Source organism: Sarcophilus harrisii, chromosome 2 (genome assembly GCF_902635505.1).
Source record: "Sarcophilus harrisii chromosome 2, mSarHar1.11, whole genome shotgun sequence".
NCBI classification, from domain to species: domain Eukaryota; kingdom Metazoa; phylum Chordata; class Mammalia; order Dasyuromorphia; family Dasyuridae; genus Sarcophilus; species Sarcophilus harrisii.
In genome coordinates this window covers 116,972,759-116,992,216 of record NC_045427.1, presented here as the reverse complement: position 1 = coordinate 116,992,216, position 19,458 = coordinate 116,972,759, and the positions used below count along the sequence as shown (strand labels likewise).

General features: G+C 36.3%; 1 protein-coding gene across 4 annotated transcripts in view; it reads left to right on the top strand.

The window, feature by feature from the left end:
* Positions 1-19,458, top strand: part of ADD2 (adducin 2) — a 171,154-nt gene that overhangs the window by 142,905 nt on the left and 8,791 nt on the right. For 3 of the 4 annotated variants that reach the window (XM_003757960.4, XM_031950664.1, XM_031950662.1), the window contains one exon: positions 5,632-5,757. In XM_003757960.4, the coding sequence (XP_003758008.1) occupies positions 5,632-5,757 (126 nt within the window). Of the gene's footprint in view, positions 1-5,631; positions 5,758-8,250; positions 8,285-19,458 lie in introns of all 4 variants that reach the window. The other variant, XM_031950663.1, reaches the window with a different exon arrangement.

Here is a 19,458-nt window from a genome sequence, read left to right as displayed (position 1 = left end):
GTAAAGAGGCTTAATTAGTCTATTTTTATTGCAAAATTTCCCTTTCCATCCTCTATCTTTATTTCCATTATATTCCAAATCCCTAGTCCAACTGTATCATTATTAAGATATTTATCAGTCAATATCTCAAGCCCTCCCAAATGTTAGCTGGCCAAAATAGTTTGGAAAATGCTGATTTAGAGTAAATTTAGAATTTATTGTGTTCAGTCATTCTAGTCGTGTCTGATTCTTCATGACCCTATTTGGTATTTTCTTAGCAAAGATACTGGAGTGGTTTGTCATTTTCTTCCCCATCTCATTTTACAGATGAGGAAATAGGCAAACAGAGTTGACTCTAGGCCAGATCATTGTATCTGCTGCGTCACCCAGCTGCCCTAAATTTAGAATGCCAAAACCTCCAACTTTCCTCTATACTCTCTGATTCTAATACAGCCAATTAATTTTTCCCAAGTGGGAAAATTAAAAAAAAATAAAATTTTAAAATTAAAATTAAAAAAAAATTTCAAGTAAAAAAAAAAGTTTCTCATGTCCCATCCCAATTTTCCCTAATTTTACCCTTCTTATGGATAACCTCACCTCTGATACAGGTCTTCTGGCATGATTTCACTCATCTATTTCCATTTTCAGTTCATTTTCTGTCCCTTCATATATCTATCTTCTCATCTTTCCCTCCTCGTTTAGAGAAGAGGGTTTCTTCTTCTGCATAGTTACTTTGCTCAGATATCTGGCATTGTTTTTAAAGAGAGACTACTCCATCAAAAGTTGGTTCTTTATTTCTGTGCTGTTCACATATCACCTTCTGCTCAGTCATAAAAATGTTGCCAAAGTTTCCAGAGCTGCCAAGAGGATGCTGTGTCCCCTCATTCTACCTCTTTCATCACTTTATCCTGATCTGAGAGATTTGACTGCAAGGTCAATATAAAGTGAACATGAACTTCTTTACTTCAGTCCACAATTCTCTAGAACAAGAGAAAGGCAATATGGTACAGTGGAGAGAGAAGGGCCAGTCCGAATGACTTCTAGTCTTGGCTTTGCTACATACTGGCATTGTGAATATTTATTTCTTTTGTGATTCTTTTCACCTTTTCAAGAGAACTTTGGATTAAATGATCTCTTACTATCCTGTCAGCACAAGTATAGGTTTCTGAGATCCCTTCCAGCTCAAATATTTAAGAGTTTTCTTCCTGCCCTTGCTTTAAAGTCTAAAGAAACTAGTTTTTCATAACCAGGACTTCACAATATATTTCAGTAATGAAAAAACTTTGAATGAGGTCTAAGAGGAATTCCTTTTTTATAGAATTACACTTTGTGAAAGTGAAATCTTCTTCCTGTACTCTATATTTTATTTTTACTTACTATTAGAAAAATTGCAGATGACAAGAAGATGGAAAATAAAAGAGAATAGCTAATATTTTGGATGAGAAAATGAATCTTAAAACAATCTGAACAGTGAACCAAAATGTAAGATATAATTAAATAGTAGTAAATGCAAAATCCTGAAAAGCTTAGTTTCAAAAAATAAATTATATAATACAGAAACTAGATAATAGTTCCCATTGTGGGAGGGGGGGACCCTGAGGTTTTAGTATATTTCTATCTCAATGAGTTAACAGTATGACATAGCAGACAAAGGAATAAAGTGATCTTAGGCTAAGAGAAGTAGCATCCATAATGAAAAATGATAATTGCATTGTATTTTGCTCTAGTCAGATCCCAAATCTGGCATCTAAAATGGTGCTCAGAACATTAAAAAACTGGGACATACCCAGAGAAGAATGATCAAAATAGTAGGGAAATGCAAAACCACACCATGCAAATAGCAATTTTAAAATGAAGATGTTTAACTTTGAGGAAATATTCAAATACTTGAAGGTCCATTGTGGTGAAGATTTACTTGTTTAACTCCAGAGAACAAAACTAAAATCAATGTGAGGGTTATAAGGAAGTAATTTTCAGCTCATTAAGAATAAAAACTTCTCAATAACTAGACGCAATAATTAATTCAATCCCAAAGGGGATTATTCTGCCTTACTGGGTAGCAAATCCCCATTGAAAGAACTGCTCAAACATAAAAGTAACCACTTGGTAGGGAAACTGTAGTAAACTGTAGTAAAAATTCTTATTTTTGATTGAGGTTCTTTCCAACAGTGAGACTCCATTATCCTAATTCTAGCTTCCTAACTAGTCTCACTGCTGCCATTTTCTCCTCCTTCCCATTCATCTCAATCATTCAGATTAATTTTCCTAAAACACATTTTTCATAAAATCTAAAATGGGTCACCATTGTCAAATTCATTAACCTGATGGAAAAGATAAAATGATGCATCTGGGGTCAGGAAAATCTGACTTATATTCTGAGCTCAGATGTTTAGCAGGATCAGTCACTTAACCTGTGTCTGCCCGAGTTTCCTCATCCATAAAATGTACCACCTATTTATCGGGATTATTGCAAAAATAAAATGAAATAACATTTATAAAACATTTACAAACTTTAAAGTGCTATGTAAATACTATAAAAGTCTTTATCAATCCAATCCAATGTCTCTTTACTTCTCAACAAAACTTTTCTGTTGAGCTGTGGCACATTCTGTCTAGTAAACTTGCATTTTCAGACACTTATTCTGTGACCTTGCATATGCTGTACTTCCAGCATTTCTTTAGACATCTTCTAAATTCCAGTTCAAATCTCACATATGAAATCTCACATGCTGCCAAACATAAAATGGATGAGCTTATTCTGGTTGCCTCCAGAGGGTAAAACTAAATGGAACAGGTAGAAGAACCAGAGAGACAAATCTGAGAGATTTCAAACAAGTAAAGGTGTCTAAAAAGGGAATAAGTTATCTCATGGGGCAGCAATGAATTCCTTTTCACTGGAAAAAATATGACCATATAATTTATAACTAGCTGACCAGACACACATATACACACACATGTGTATATATGTGTATGTGTACATTATAGATTATATGATATAGAAATATATATATTATACATATATATGTATTATATGCATATATACATGTGTGCATATATGCATACATTTCCTCATTTTGGGAAATACAGAATTCTTGCTTAGTAAAAGACTAAACAAAATGGTATCTGAAACCCTTTCTCATCTCTATGATTCTAAATTTTCCAAGTCTAGCTTCCTTCACAAAGCCTTCTACAATCTATCTAAACCACACTAAATGTAGTTTTTTCCTCTCCAGCATTTACAGTGTATCAAGTATATCAGGTATTTTATTCAGTATCTCCTTGGTTCCAGACTTTGGGGCCTGGTTGTGAAAGAGCACTAATTCTTACAAAGAACAAGATAGCTTTCTGTAGGGAGTTATGCCTACAGACAGGCACACAAGAGCACCCAGGGAAGAGGGAATACAACATATGGAGAACCAAAAGAACCAGTTATGGTCCTTGGCTCTAGGATATCTTATGCTGTTCTCTAGCTATTTCACAGGCCTATATTTTGCCATGATCCTCCCTAGATGAGAAACATCTTCTATTCCTTGTTTAGTGGTAAGCATAAAGGAGATTTTCAGTAAATTAATTATTGGGTCAGTAAACTCCTGACTTGATCCTCATGAAGTTCTAAATATTTGGCAAAGAGAAGAGAAAATATATGGAGAGGAAGTTGAAAATACAAATAGGCACATTAAAGGTTTTTACAAATTTATGTCTAATAACAGCTGTCTCTCAAGTTTAGCATTGGGGGTTTGTAGTATGACTCAAAGGGAAACAGAATAGATATTTCTAGTTTTTTATCCCCTCATCCTTCTCCAAGGGAGACTTTAAATTACTATCAAATAATTGCTTGGTTGGGACCAGAAACCACACTGCTCTTCTCAAAGACAGGGATCTCCAGTTAAATCTATTTATTCCCTTAAAAATTATTAGTCTGAGGGATATACTTTTGAAATTCAACCTAAACTTCCGATCACTATCCATCAGTGGGAAAAAGGAGTCCCAAACATTATATTCACTGTTTGCCTTCCCACCAAATACCAGTTCCACAATGAACATATATAGCACATGGTAAAGAAACCCATTTATCCAAGTTGCTAGCAAAACAGAAATCAGATAATGTATATATGGCAGAATATATACCACATAAGATGGAGCAAAGGAGCCTTCTCATTTATAGTGAGGTGACTCAGCTCAATCCAGAGCTAAAATAGTAAGCTGGAGTCAGCAACAGGATGGAGACTACCAGGTCCTCTTGGTCAGCTTTGTCCCCGCCTTTTTCTTTAGCAATATGAAGAGAGATTGGCATAATCTTTTCTCTTAAAACCAGAGGCCAGGGGCCTAAATTGACTCGAGAGTGTAGAACAAGTAAACAACCAGTTCTCCTCACTTCTGCTCTTGCCAATTCTACCTGTTTTCCACTATAACCATACCACAACTTAAAGGAAGTTGATAACATTTGGGCTTGTTTGGGGGTAAATAGATTGTTCTACTTGGCCATACAAGGAACAATAGATGCAAATAGTAGAAAGACAAATTTAGGCTTGACCCAAGGATAATCTTTCTAATAATTCAAGCTACCCAATAGTGGAAAAGACTAGAAGGAAGTGTGTTCCCCTTATTGGAGGTCTTCAAGCAAAGTCTGATGGTCAATTCTCTCTTATGTTGTAAGAGAGATTATTTTAGGAGTCTGGGATGGAACAAAGACTTGCTAATGCCCCTTCCAACACTGAAATTCAATGATTCTATAACCTTTTGACATTAAAAGGTAACAATATTCACCCATAAAGTAGGTCACTTCACAGATAGAAGACTGGGTTAGATTATAGGATTTAGAATTCAAATAGAACCTCTGATTGACAGAGAAGAAACATAAGGCCCCGAGAAAGAAGATAACTTGCCCAAAGTCCCACACATACTAAGTAACTTGATGTATTAGAAAGAACACTGGAGTTGACATCAGGTTGCCTGTGATACTGTTACCAGTATGGTTCTGAGAAAACCACTTTTTGCTCCTGTATGCTTCAATTTCCTCCTCTATAAAATGAGTTGGAGTACATACAGCAAACTACCAGGAAGCTAAGAATGTTTTCTTATATATTTTTATATTTTAAATATATAAAAATACATTTTTAGCTTATGTGCTATATAAAAAACAAGAAGAGAGGTGAGGTACATAGCTTACTGAACTCTAGAGTCAATTATTTCTAAGGGCCTTCCAACTCTCAATCTTATGGTTCCAAGAAGCAGAATCCAGTTTTGAACGCAGAGTCTAATTCTAGATATCCAGTGCTCGTTCCATTAAACTATATTGCTTCTAGTCTGACCCACTACAGTAATCCTTATATTCTTTTATCATTCAGCACTTGTACCCTTAGCTCAGTGGGCATTGGACAAATGTTCACTGAATGAACATCAATAGCAATAGATTTTAGCAACAAAACTCAGTTGGCTTGGTTATAATGATGCAGGAGACAGAATCCAGCTAGCGATCTTTCTGATCACCTCTCCTGAACTAAAAGAAAAGCAAACTCCTGGTTGGCCCAGGTATAACAGAGGTAACTGGGTAGAGGAGCTATTTGTCTTCACTTTTTGTGTCATCTCTAGGTACTTGATCTTTGCTGCCAGCCTCTGACCATTGTTCACAGGTGGTTTCTCTGTTCACAGGTGAGAAAGAAAGGACAGCAGAAGAGCCTAGCTCTCCTTTGAAGTCTGCTCTTGCTTCTCCAGTGAAGAGTCCATCCAAAACAGAAGCAAAGAGTCCTGCCCTTTCCCCATCCAAGTCTTCAGAGGGTGAGCTAAGCTCAAAGGGGGTGGGCAGAGAAGGAAGTGCACTCAATTGAACAAAGAAAGTCCCTGCATGGAAGATAGTACAGATGTAACATGAATGGATAAAGAATACATAAAAGTGATATTCTGCATCCCCTCCCCTTTCCCCAAATGAACTGAAATTTAGATTGCCAAGCGTATATGTGTATTATTTGCAAACTATCTTAATAGATTAAGAATGCATTTTCAAAAAAGAAAAAATCATAGCCAAAGGATGTTTCTTACTCTAACATATCATTGCAGTTTGGAATGAGTTCTTACAGGTAAGAATGTCTAACCTTTACCTGTCTACACAGGACTAAAACATTTCAAATAAAGAACATGATATAAGTGGAAAGAGCTGGTTTTGAAGTCAGAAGATCCTCAATCCTAGCTCCAACACCTACTAGTTGTGGGCCAATGGGCTGATCTCTTACTCTTTCTCTGAATCTCATTCTCCTTTGTGTAAAAATGGAGATACTTCTACCAACTTCAAAAGATTTTGTGATCAAAGTTAGTAAGCCTTTAAGGACAACCTAAATATGATATTGTTATTAAACTGATCTTTAGGAAGAGATCATAGAAATAGAAAATCAGTTTAAATATCTTATCGTTGATCCATAATGATTTCTTCCTGAAATATAAATATAATCCCTTTTCCATTTTAATTCCTTCCAGAATAATAAGTAAAGGAATGTTTGAACAATAACTCAATTTCAAGTATTAACTAAGTCAACATAAGACTATTTTCATCCTTGCTAGAAAATCATGGAAGAAATCAACTGGAAATAAAATTCAGGGCATTTAGATTCTGGCTCTAGTTCTGACATTTAATTAGGCAAGTCATCTTACACTTCTGTGCACCTGCTTCATCTGTCAAATGGGAACAATACCTGTCCTACTTAACCATAGAAGGTCCTTATGAGCATTAAACATCATAACAGATTTAAAAGTCTTGTGAATACATATGTACATGTTATATGTACATGTATACATATATATGTGTTCTCATTAATTTGTGTACATGCATGGATTATGTTTGTGTATTGTGTACCAAAAGTCCTAAGGCAGCTTTAAGCTATAGGTTTGTTGTAACAACAATTTATTGTAACAATAAGTAATATAATAGTATAAATTTGTTGCCAATCACATAACATAGTGATGCATGCATTTAATTGGCACAGGAAGATAAGTGTATTGGGCCTGAAATTTGGAAAACCTAAAAGTTTAACTTTGGCCTCAGATACTTACTAGTTTTATGGGATCCCAGACAAATCATTTAACCTTTGCCTGCTTCAGTTTCCTTATTTGTAAAACGGAGACAACAACAATACCTCCTTCCCAAAGGTGTTATTGTGAGAATTAAATGATATCAGATTCACAAAGCACTTTGTAAACTCTCAAGTACTGCATAAATGACAGTTAAGATTATATAAATTATTGTATAAAATGATTGATTTTATACAATGTGGTACAATGGAGAGATGCCCAACTTGCAGTCACATTCAGGACCTACGTGACCAGAATGAGCTTACATGAACTTCATTGAATATCCAAGACAATGAATGGGAGAGATGGATTGTGATCTGCTTCTGGGAAAAGAGGTTTCATGATAATACAATCATAAGGTCATATACTTGGAGCATAAAGGGAAGAGTTCAACCTCCTCATTTTAAAAATGAGGAAATTAATGCTGCCTAAGAAAGTCAAATAGCTTCTCCCCAAATCACAAATGTTGTAAACATTAAGAACAGGATTCGAACCCAGGCCTTTAAGGTCCAAAGCCAGTACTATTTCCATTATACAGATCCTTGATAAATAACATGATTATTTTAAAAATGCCATATATTACTATCTTATATTCGTTTTACTTATATTATATGCAGTAATATGTATGCTGATATCCATTTCTATGCCAAGAACCTATCATAAAGTGGCTTAATTATTTTTACTGTGCTCCTTTCAAAATGTAAGCACTTCATATTCCCCTAGGGAAAATATCTCCAACACTGCAAGGCTCCTACCTCTTAAGTGCAAAAGTCACAAAATCACAGCCTATTAAAGCTAGGCAAGACCTCAGAAATTATCATTTTTGCATATAAGAAAACTGATCCCCAGAGTGGTTGAATAACTTCCTGGAAGGCACTTAAAAAGCAAATAGAGCTGAACTTGAATCCTGGATCCCTGACTCCAAGACCAGCACTTTTCCCACATTTTATTAACATTTTACAAGTATCTATCATGAACTGGGCATGTTTTAATTAAAAAGTCATTTCTGCCCAGGACTCCCTTACTCTTTAAATCAAAAGCTTAGCTGAGTATGAGTATAAAAGCAGTCAGAAAAAGGTGTCTTTCTGATCTGAGACAAGAAAGTAGATGTTTAGTGATTGTTGTTGTCTCCTTGTGTCTCATTGTGGTCTTGTCCAATTTGTCTCCACAACCTCTTCCTTTCTCTCCCCAACTGTGCTTTCATCAAAGGAGTTACCTCCGATTCTGAATACTTGTCTATGTAGTAAGTATAGAGAGGCTGTTTACTAACTGTACCTACCCTTGTGCTGGGGAGGGAAGACTTTCTTTGGCGACTAACAGGAACTGCAGCTACTGAACTCAATGAAAGTAAAAGGACTCCCCTCTCTACCATCCCTACCTCCCTTCATGTGACTGGATGAAGGGGAACACTCTGGATGGGGGATTCATTCTCAAATTAAGCTCGACCGCACGAATCTGGCCTCTTTCAGGGACACAAACACTGGCCTCCCCTTCCCAGGGTGGGGTCCCAGTGGCAGGGGCAACGGCTGCTGTATTCTCCCTGCTTTGAAACAGCCAAAACCTTGGAGAATGTTGCTCTTTGGATATCCTATAACCCATACCCTGAAACCTTGGGCCAATTCTAGGACATCTATTCTAAGATGCTGAGTTGAAGCCAAGGAATCCTTGGAGCTATTATAGCTTCTACATAAGGTTTGGTGCTGACCTGGCCTGTCATGGTTCTCAATTAAGCTCAAGAAAATACTGGTGAATCACTCTGAGCAAACCAGAAATTAAGGGGAAGATGTTCAGAAAAGAAGCAAGATGGCTGCTTAGTTGGTACTCTCTGGTCCATTTAGTAGGGGTGGAATAAGGAGGGAGGGCAGTGTTCCTTATAGATGTACACTGGTCTTCAGAGCACTAACTCCTTATAACAACTATACTGGAACTTGTTTCCTAGCCTTCTCCTTTCCAAACCTCCTCAGGAGGAAGCTTAGGCAGCAGGGCCTGTGATAGCATTGTTCCTACAGATCTTCATCAAAACATTGCAAAGGACTAAGGCAGAGATGGAAAGCCCAAGATTCTGTGCCCATCTGTGGCAAAGCTATTTCTTGTCATGAAACCTGGTATATTTGTGGTAACTGGTGGGCAGAGGGCATGAACTCATCAGAAATGGGACTTTACTCTGCTAGCTCTCTTAATAGTTTGTACAGTTCCCAAGAGTGAAGGACTGATGACTGAATGAAAAAAGAAAAAAAGTGTTTACTATGTGTGGCACTAACGGCAGCATGGTATATTAGATAAAAAAGTGACCTCAAAGTCAAGAAGAGCTGAGTTCTAGTCCCACCTTTATAGATCCTTACTGTGTGATTGTGGGCAATTCCCTTAACCTCTCAGTAATCTGGGTAACTTTATGACAGTAAATTTCACATAAGGTGCCCATCTGCATTCGTTGAGATTGATGCCTCCGTCCCCTGTTCCATTTAACCAATGAAGTCACAAATTCAATTCCCATCCTTTGTCATATGTAAGCACCGTGATAAGTGCTGGGGATACAAATAAAACAGTGAGACAGCCCCTACCCCCAAGGAACTTACCTTCCAGTAAAAGGAGACAACATATATAAAAGAAAAGGGGTTACCTACAGGACATATGGGAAGTCCTGGTAAGTCAACAGCACCAGGGGAGATGGCAATGTCTGTTAGGCTTGATACAGCTAAAGTTCAATATCAGGTTAGATTCATATTTGGATCTCCCCTGCTGGCCCACTCACCATCAGATCAGATATGGTTCTCAAGGATTCCTAAATGTTCTAGGCTGTGTCCTGCTATGGGTCCTTGTTCTTTGTTCATCTTCCTCATGTCTTAGATCTGTCCCCTTGCTTCTCACCATCTTCTACAAGGATTGTCCCATCTTGCGTGTTTTCCATATCTGTCCACTCCTCTCTTCCAACAAATTGGAGCATTTGTATCCTGTTCCTTGCCAGGGAGAATACCCACTGCCTTCCTGCTGTTCTCCCCTAACAACTAGAACTAAGAATGAGAGAAGACTATTCCCCATGAGCTGGGCTGGCTCATTATGCAATTAGAGAAAATACAAATGAAAATCAATGTAGAAAGGAAAGATCTATTTTTGAGCCCAAAGTTCAAACTACAAATACATTCAGTAAAAAAGTTCTGTCCCTAACCAGTGTTTGCTCTAACAACAGGAGAACCTACCCTGGCAATGCACCTTAGTTGCACCAAGCCCTAAGGATATGGCAACTTACTCTGTTAAATGATATATCTGACCACCAAAAATTGCCACATGTCCTGTAGCTGAACCCTCTTACTTTAGTTTACTGGGCCTGATGGATGCCATGACTGGAGTGAACAAAAATGAAGCTTTAAAATATAGACATACAGGTTATCTATCATCCCAAAGGGTTGTTTCTGGTTGCTCAGGGGCTATATGTCACTTCGTATAAGAACAGAGAAACAGAGTATAGTGGTGGGAGAAGGTTCACCTCTCCCTATTCTCTACCCTGTGTATCCTACAATCTTTCCTGTCTACACTACACTGCTGCATAGACTTCCTGGGCCAACAGAGACATCACACTGTGGTTTATTAAGACTTCTGAAAATTATTCTATAGCCTCTTCTAGCAGCATAATGCCCAGAGGGAAGAAGGAAAATAGTGAGCACCAGTCTATCTGCATTTGAAGTTCTGAAACTTGAAGCTAAATCAGGTAATCATTCTCCTTAGGTACACAGGTAAATTCAAGGCCAAGAGACACTGGTTCTTAGGAAAATTAATATATGGAGTCCTGCCTCAAGCTCCTGTGATGAATTATTAGGAAAACAACTCTGCATGGAAGGATGAGCTCTATATGCTCATATATGCATATGCTCTATAACCCAGAAAGGAAAGGAAGTTTAACTATTTTACTTCTGAGTTGCCCAACTTCCTCCATTCTTTATTTTCATTACTGATATAGAAGTTATTAAAACAAAAGGAGCCCTCTGTTCAGCCCTTTTCTAATATTCTTCCAGCCTCCACAGTGGATAATGACATAGAATATGTCTCTCCAGTCTTCAAGCAAATGTTTATTGAGCTCTTAGGGCATCATACTAGCTCACAGGGATGTAGGAAAGTCTAAAATAAGATCCCCTGCTTCCAAAGTGTATATGTGTGTGTTCTCGTTTTCTCTCTCTCTCTCCCCTTCTATACACACATACACATGTGTCATATGTCATATACTTACATATATATGTATCATTTATATATATGGTATATATAAATTACCATGTATATTGTATACATGTGTACCTGTACATATATGTACATGTGTATATAAATTTAAAAGTAGTACATACTCAGTACTAAATGGATTACAAACAGCAAAAGCTATAGATCACAGAAGATAAAACCAAAATGTACTTTAGAGATAATTTAATTCAATTCCTTCCTTTTACAGATGAAGAAAAAGAAAGCCACATTAGTCAATAGGAGTGATCATGGGCAGAGTAAGGAGATCAAGTAAGATTTCAAGAAAGAAAAAAAATTTTGAGCAGGTCCTCAAAGAAAAGATAGAATTTAGACAAGTAGAAAGGATATGAGAAATATGGAGGATATCCTTTCCCCAGATGGAACAACCATTTATTTCAGCCCAGTGTACATAGGGGAAGATTTAGGGAGAAAGTGGGCCAACAAGAAATTCAGAATTAGAGTATTTAGACACTAAAATTATCCAGAGTCACAGTAAATAATGAAAAAAGTTGGGAATTGGGGCTTATCAAGCCTGTTTTATGATTGATCAGAATGGAAGGAAGTGTTTCTATTTGCCCAGCTTCTAGCAATCTCTAGTTGTCCACTCATTCTTCTGCAGAATACTGTCATAAATTCTTGAAGAAACTAAGGACAAAAAACCTTAAAGAACACAAGCTCTTTTACTTCAGGGAGACTACATATTGCTCTATCTGTTCGTAGTCTAATATGCAAGAGCAAGACAAATATATAACTTTTACTTATGTTGTTTTAATTTTTCAAAAACATGTTCACAGAAGAAACCTCTCTCACCCCCACCTCTCACCCCATTTTATAAATAGAGAAACCAAAGTTCAGAGGTCATAAGTGACTTGCCTAAGGTAATAAATATAGTAAATAGCAGAGACAGTATTTGAATCCAGGCCCTTTGACTTCAAATCTATTTCTCTTATCTACTACTTCACATTGCTTTGACATATATTTGAAATATATTGACATATATTTGACAATATCTAATTCAATCATATAACAACTCTGTCAACCAGAGATGATCCCCATATTACAGATAAAAAAATAAGTCCAAAGTAAAGACATTTGCAGAATAAAAAATGAAGGGCTAGAAACAAACAAAAAAAAAAACAAATTATTCTGCATCAGGTGAATTTAAAGAAGCAAAACCAAACATTCACAATGTAAAAAAAAAAAAATTACATTAGGATAAAAGGAAACATAAACAACAAATGAATATCAATACTAAATTTATATAATCCAAATGGCTTAGCATCTAAATTTATTAAAAAAAAAAAAAACTGGCATAAAAGAGGAAACAAAAAATAGTGACAGAAGATCTCAACATCACTCTGTTTTGGATAAGTCTAATAAAAAGATAAATAAAAAGGAAAATATAGAATTAAAAAAAGAATCAGAGCAGTTTGTTGACTCACAGCTAAAAACAAAGCAACTTTCTTGTTGTATAATCTTTTAAAAAATTAATCATTTGGATATAAATTTAGATGGTGTTCTTATCAACTCTGAAGATGAAAGAAACCGGGAATTGATGACTAATTCATTATATGACAAAATCAGGTTTCAGAAAGACCTTAATAGCCAAGAATTATATGTCAAAACCAAAATATAAAAAGGATAGATGTTAAGTTCTTCATTTATGTTGTTAAAAATTACTTCCACAAGTATAGAATAAGGAAACATCATCAGACAATAGCAGTTAATGTGAAAATAATGTAGTTTTAGGTGATCTTAAACTCAATATAAGCCAACCCTGTGACTTGGCAGCCAAAAAAGTTTTAGTGTAAATTTATGTGTTAGCAGGAAAAGTGTGGTTTCCAGAATCCAGAGATAAAGGTTTCACTATACTCTTCACCACTTGGAGTATATTTGTAGTACGGCACTGAACTCCAGATACAACATTTAAGAGGGACCAAAAAAAAAAAACAAAAAAAAAAAAAAAAAAAAAAAACTTTTCTAAAAGATGATGAAGAGATTTGGAACTATGTCACAAGAAGAATGATAAAAATAACAAGGAAAAAAGATTTAGGGAGATAAGATAGCATTCTACAAATATATACAAGGCTGTCATTTAGAAGATCAGAAAAAAAAATAGAGATAGGTTGTGGTTATTCTGCAAATCTCTATATGGCAGAACTAGGGTCAATGGGTATATGTTACAAAAAAGACAGATTTAGATGCAGCATAAAGAAACATTTTTGACAATGTGAGCTATTTTAAAATGGAATGAAGAAACATAAAACAGTGAGCTTTCTGTCACTAATGGGGATACTGTAAGAATTCCATTATATAAGCCACTAGACTTACTTCATTTCTATTAAGTTTAATCAAGCTGATAAAGAGAGACTTTAAGGTCTTCCAGATCTAAAATGCTATAATTTTAAGTCAATGGTCAGGGCAAAACTAGAACCCAAGCTTAAGATCCTAGTGATCTTTTCACTCTATCTCAATTGTACTAACCACAGTAAACGTCTCCATTCCAAAGGATGAAGGGATATGTTGAAATTGGTAAAAGAACCACAGCTTCTAGTATGACAAAGTTACATACAGAAAAACCATTTGTTCATAAAAGCTACATGTGCTTTCCTTAATCACTTCTACTAGAAGCTAACTTAGGTTTTTTTGGGGGGGATCAGTTGCTGGGGCTAAAAGGAGTTCTGTATAAGAATCACACAGATCAATCAGTGCTGAAAACAATAGGCTTTTTAAATTTGGAGTATTTAAGGAAATCTAGGTGGCTTAATTGAAGACAACTAAAGGAACACAGAAGGAAAATTAGGGGGTAAGGATAGAAACTAGAATAATATTAACTCTTCAAAATATTGAAAAAATATAAAAGATAAACAAGGAAACTACATTAGAGTAAAAGGAAATATAGACAACAAATTAATATTGATATTAAATATATATGTATATATATATATATATATATATATACACACACAGAGAGAGAGAGAGAGAGAGAGAGAGAGAGAGAGAGAGAGAGAAAGAGAGAGAGAGAGAGTTAATACCTCCGAACAAGGACAGCTATCCTCTCCTCCTCCCTTAATCTGGAACCTCCAAATCAGAACAGGATTGTCATTAGAGAGCTTTAGGCACGGTGAGCTCCAAACCATAACAGAGTATTTCTGTTCTTTAACTTAGCATGTATAAAACTGAACACATTATCTTTTGCCCTAAACTCTTTCCCACTTTGAAACTTCCCATTATTATTATTTTTTATATTTATATATTTTTATTTTTTTATTATTATTGTAGCTTTTTATTTACAAAACATGCATGGGTATATTTCAACATTGACCCTTGAAAAACCTTCTGCTCCAACTTTTCCCCTAATTCCCCGCCCCCCCCATGGCAGGTTGTCCCATACATGTTAAATATGTTAAAATATATGTTAAATCCAATTTATGTATACATATTTATATAGTTATCTTGCTGCACAAGAAAAATTGCAACTAGAAAGAAAAAAACCTGAGAAGTAAAACAGAAATGCAAGCAAACAATAACAGAAAGAGTGAAAATGCTATGTTGTAGTCCACACTCAGTTCCCATAGTCCTCTCTCTGGATGCAGATGGTTCTCTTCATCACTGAACAATTGGAACTAGTTAGTATCATCTCATTGTTGAAGAGAGCCAAGTCCACCAGATTTGATCATTGTATAGTCTTCTTGTTGCAGTATATAATGATCTCCTAGTTCTGTTCATTTCACTCAGCATCAGTTCATGTAAGTCTCTCCAGGTCTCTCTGAAATCATGCTGCTGGTCATTTCTTACAGAACAATAACATCCCATAAGATTCATGTACCATAACTTATTCAGCCATTCTCCAATTGATGGGCATCCACTCAGTTTCCAGTTTCTTGCCACTACAAAAAGGGCTGCCACAAACATTTTTTGAACATGTGGGTCCCTTTCCCTCCTTTATATTTGGGATACAGACCCAGCAGGGGAAATGCCAAATCGAAAGAACACAGTTTGATAGCTCTTTGAGCATAGTTCCAAATTGCTCTTCAGAATGGTTGGATTCGGTCACAATTTCACCAACAATGTATCAGTTTCCCAGGTTCCCCACATCCCTTCCAACATTCGTCATTCTTTTTCCTGTCATCTTAGCTAATCTGACAGGTGTGTAGTGGTATCTCATGTCTTAATCTGCATTTCTCTGATCAATAGTGATTTGGAACACCTTTTCTTATGACTAGAAACAGTTTCAATTTTTCTTCATCTGAAAATTGTCTATTCATATCCTTTGACATTTATCAATTGGATAATGGCTTAATTGCTTATAAATTTGAGTCAGTTCTCTAAATAATTTGGAAATGAAGCTTTTATCAGAACCTTTGAATGTAAAAATATTTTCCTAGTTTATTGCTTCCCTTCTAATCTTGTCTGCATTAGTTTTGTTTGTACAAAACCTTTTTAACTTAATCAAAATTATCTATTTTGTGATCAATAATGATCTCTAGTTCTTCTTTGGTCGCAAATTCCTTCCTCTTCCACAGGACTGAGAGGTAAACTATGTTCTTCTAATTTGTTTATAATATCATTCTTTATGCCTAGATCACAAACCCATTTTGACCTTATCTTAGTATACGGTATTAAGTGTGGGTCAATGCCTAGTTTCTGCCATACTAGTTTCCAATTTTCCCAGCAGTTTTTGTCAAATACTGAGTTCTTATCCCAAAAGCTGAGGTCTTTGGGTTTGAAAAACACTAGATTGCTATAATTATTGACTATTTTGTCCTGTGAACCTAAGCTATTCCACCGATCAACTAGTCTATTTCTTAGCCAATACCAAATGGTTTTGGTGACTGCGGCTTTGTAATATAGTTTTAGATCTCGTACAGCTAGGCTACCTTCATTTGATTTTTTTTTTCATTAGTTCCCTTGAAATTTTTGACTTTTTGTTCTTCCAGATGAATTTTGTATTTTTTCTAGGTCATTAAAATAGTTTCTTGAAAGCTTCCCAATTACTGTTGAGGATACTACCATGTTTCATTGAAGCTCACAACCTAGGTATCATTCTTAACTTCTCACTCTCACCGCCATATCTAATCTGTTCCCAGGACCTGTCGATTTAACCTTTGTAACATTTCTCATATTAGCCCCCATCTCTGCTATGACACTGCTAACTTCCTGGTACAGCCTTTATCACCTCATACCTAGATTATCTCAATTACCTGTGGGTGCATCACTGTCCCAAATCTCTCCTCATTCAGCTGTCATAGTAATCTTCCTAAAGTGCAGATTTGACCATCCCATTCCCCTACTCTATAAAAATCATTGGCTCCCCTATAATCTCTAAATGTAAAATCCTCTCTTTGGCTCACAATTTGCCCCTCTCCTATCTTTCTAGTCTTCTTACACTTTATTCCTCCTTGCCCTACATACACTCAGTGATACAATTACACTAGCATCCTAGCTATTCAAATAAAACTGTCTCCAGACTCTGGCCATTCTAACTGACTGTCCCCATGATATAGCATCACTTCCCTCATGTTATGGTACTCTTCAAGAATGAAGGACAACAACAAAAGAAGCCGACAAAGACGGGAGGTTGAGCGTCCTGTGCAAGAAACAGCAAGAAAGCCAGTCTGACTGGTTCATAGTATGTGTTGAAGGGAGTAAATTATAAGATTGGAAAAGTAAGAGGGGTGTGAAGAGCTTTAACAAAGGACTATAATTTTGATTATTGGAAGTAAGAGAGACATAGGGTTTATTGAGTAAGTGGGTGGGTGGGAGATATCTAGACATACTTTAGGAAAACTACTTTAGAAGGTGAGGGAAGAAAAGATTAGAGGGAGGAGAGACCTGAAGCCAGGAGGCCAATTAGAAAGTTACTGCAATCATCCAGGCAAGAGAGGATGAAAACCCAATTAGAGCTGTAGTTGTGTTCATAAAGAAAAGGATATATTCAAGAACTGAGGTGGAAAAGGAAATTACAAGATTTGTCACCCAAGTGGATAAGTAGAGAGCTAGTTGAGGATGACATCAAAGTTGCAACTGGGTAGGTAAAAGGGAGATTCCAGACATAGGAAGTTCAAAAGAGATTGGGGAAAAGATGAGTTTTAAGTTTGAGATGCCTATGAGACAACCAGTTTGAGGCACTTAAAAACAGGACTGCAGCTTACAAAGAAAAGTTAGAGAGGGATAATAGATATGGGAATCATCTGAAAGGAGATACACCCATGGGGAGGGAGATGAGATGGCCAATATATGGAATATAGAGAAGAGGGTCAAAACAGAACCTTGGGAAATACCTGGCATAAAAATCCAGCAAAGGAAGCTCTGTTTAAAAAAACCAAAAGAGCCTTCAATCATGGCAACCCAGAGAGGAGATAGTATTTAGGAGTATCAACAGTGGCAAATGTTGCAGAAAAATAAAAAAATAATGATAGGGAAGAAGCCATTCTATTTGGCAATTAGAGTATCAATGGCAACTTTGGAAAGAGCAATTTCACTTGAATTGATGAGATAAAAAATCAGACTGTAGAGCAGAGGTTCTTAGCCTGGGATCCATGAATTTTTAAAAAATATTTTGATAACTATACTTAAATGTAATTGGTTTCCTTTGTAATTCTATGTATTTTTTGTTATTCATTTAAAAACATTATTCTGAAGATTCCATGGGCTTCTCCAGATTGCCAAAAGTGTCCATGACACACAAAAAATGTTAACTCATCTAGGATGAATGGAAAAGGAGGAAATATAAGATTAACTGGAACTAGCTTTTTCAAGGAGTTTAGCTGTGAAAAGGAAGAGAAATATAATATAACAAAGCTATCTACCAGGATAGAAGGTTTTTTTTTTTTTTAATACTTGGATTTTTTTTTTTTTTTAGCAGCAGGGAAGGAATGATAGAGATTAAAGATTAGAGAAAACAGGAAGACAGAGGGGGCCATTTGCTACTGAAGTTGAAGGGATGAATCAAGGGCATGTGTAAAAGCACTCTTCTAAAACAGAAAAGCAACTTCATCATGGGAGGGACAGGAGGTGGGGGTTGAAGGGGAAGACCTCTCTGAGTCTTATTTCCTTTATTTGTAAAATTTGGGTTTTCACTGAATGATCTCTGATGTCTCCTTTAACCTTATACTTTGAGCAGATGCCCACCTTGTCTGTCCCTAATCTTTGCTATTTTACTTGGCATTCTCCTCATTTCCTAGACTGTGTGCATTAGCTGAAGTGGACACCTCTCTTCTTCAAATATGCCATGTTTTCTCCCTGCATTGTGCACATTTACTCATGTTGTTTCCTATGACTGGCAAACTTTCCTTTCCCTCTCAACCTGTTGACAATCCTAAGGGATCAATCCCATCCAATAAAGCTTAATTGAAATGGCATGTCCAACAGAAAGGTTTTCCTTCATCTTTTCAACAAGGAACATATCCCTCTTCCTTCACTTATCTAATGTATTTTTCATGGGCTATAGTCTGTTATACTAGTCTATTTGTGGTCTATATCTCAACTAGAATTTAACCTGTATGAGGGCAGGGATCATATTTTCTCTAAACTTTTATACTCATCCTTACCACCTAGCACAGCATTCTGTTCACACTGAGTGCTTAATCAATGTTTATCTGTTGTTCTAAAGACAGTCTGACCTGTGTTCTCTAATGCTTTTTATAAGAATTAGAAAATCCATTTGAGACAAACTTGCCACTGTCTACTCTCTAGCTATATATCTTTTCTCCTAGAAAGTTGTTTCAGCCCCTAGAGAGGCAGAACCTTTCACACAAATATAATTAATTTGCACATTTTAAAATCCATTAAATGGATTAAACTCTTGCCACTGAATTGTCCCTTCTGATCGTTTCATCTCTTTCCTGGGCTGCTTTTTTTGAGCATGCATGGCAGCGCTCTCCCTTTTCCTGTAGCTCCACTTATATCCATTCCCTCTTTTCTTGGTGGGAAAGGCCCTGAATTAGGCAGAGAATGACAGATTGGGCTGGTCCTGGTTTGGATCAAAACTATCACTTTCATGGTCCCCCTGCCACCTACTGACATAGGTACCAACCTTACTGGCTATTCTAGGCTGGTATATATAAATTTTTCAATGAGAATTAAAAGTGGTTTCTCTCTCAGGGACTCTCTCACCTGGATAGGATACATGGCGAGTGGCCCATGAGATGTGGCTCCTTTGATCCTAAGCACCCTGCAAGCCAATTT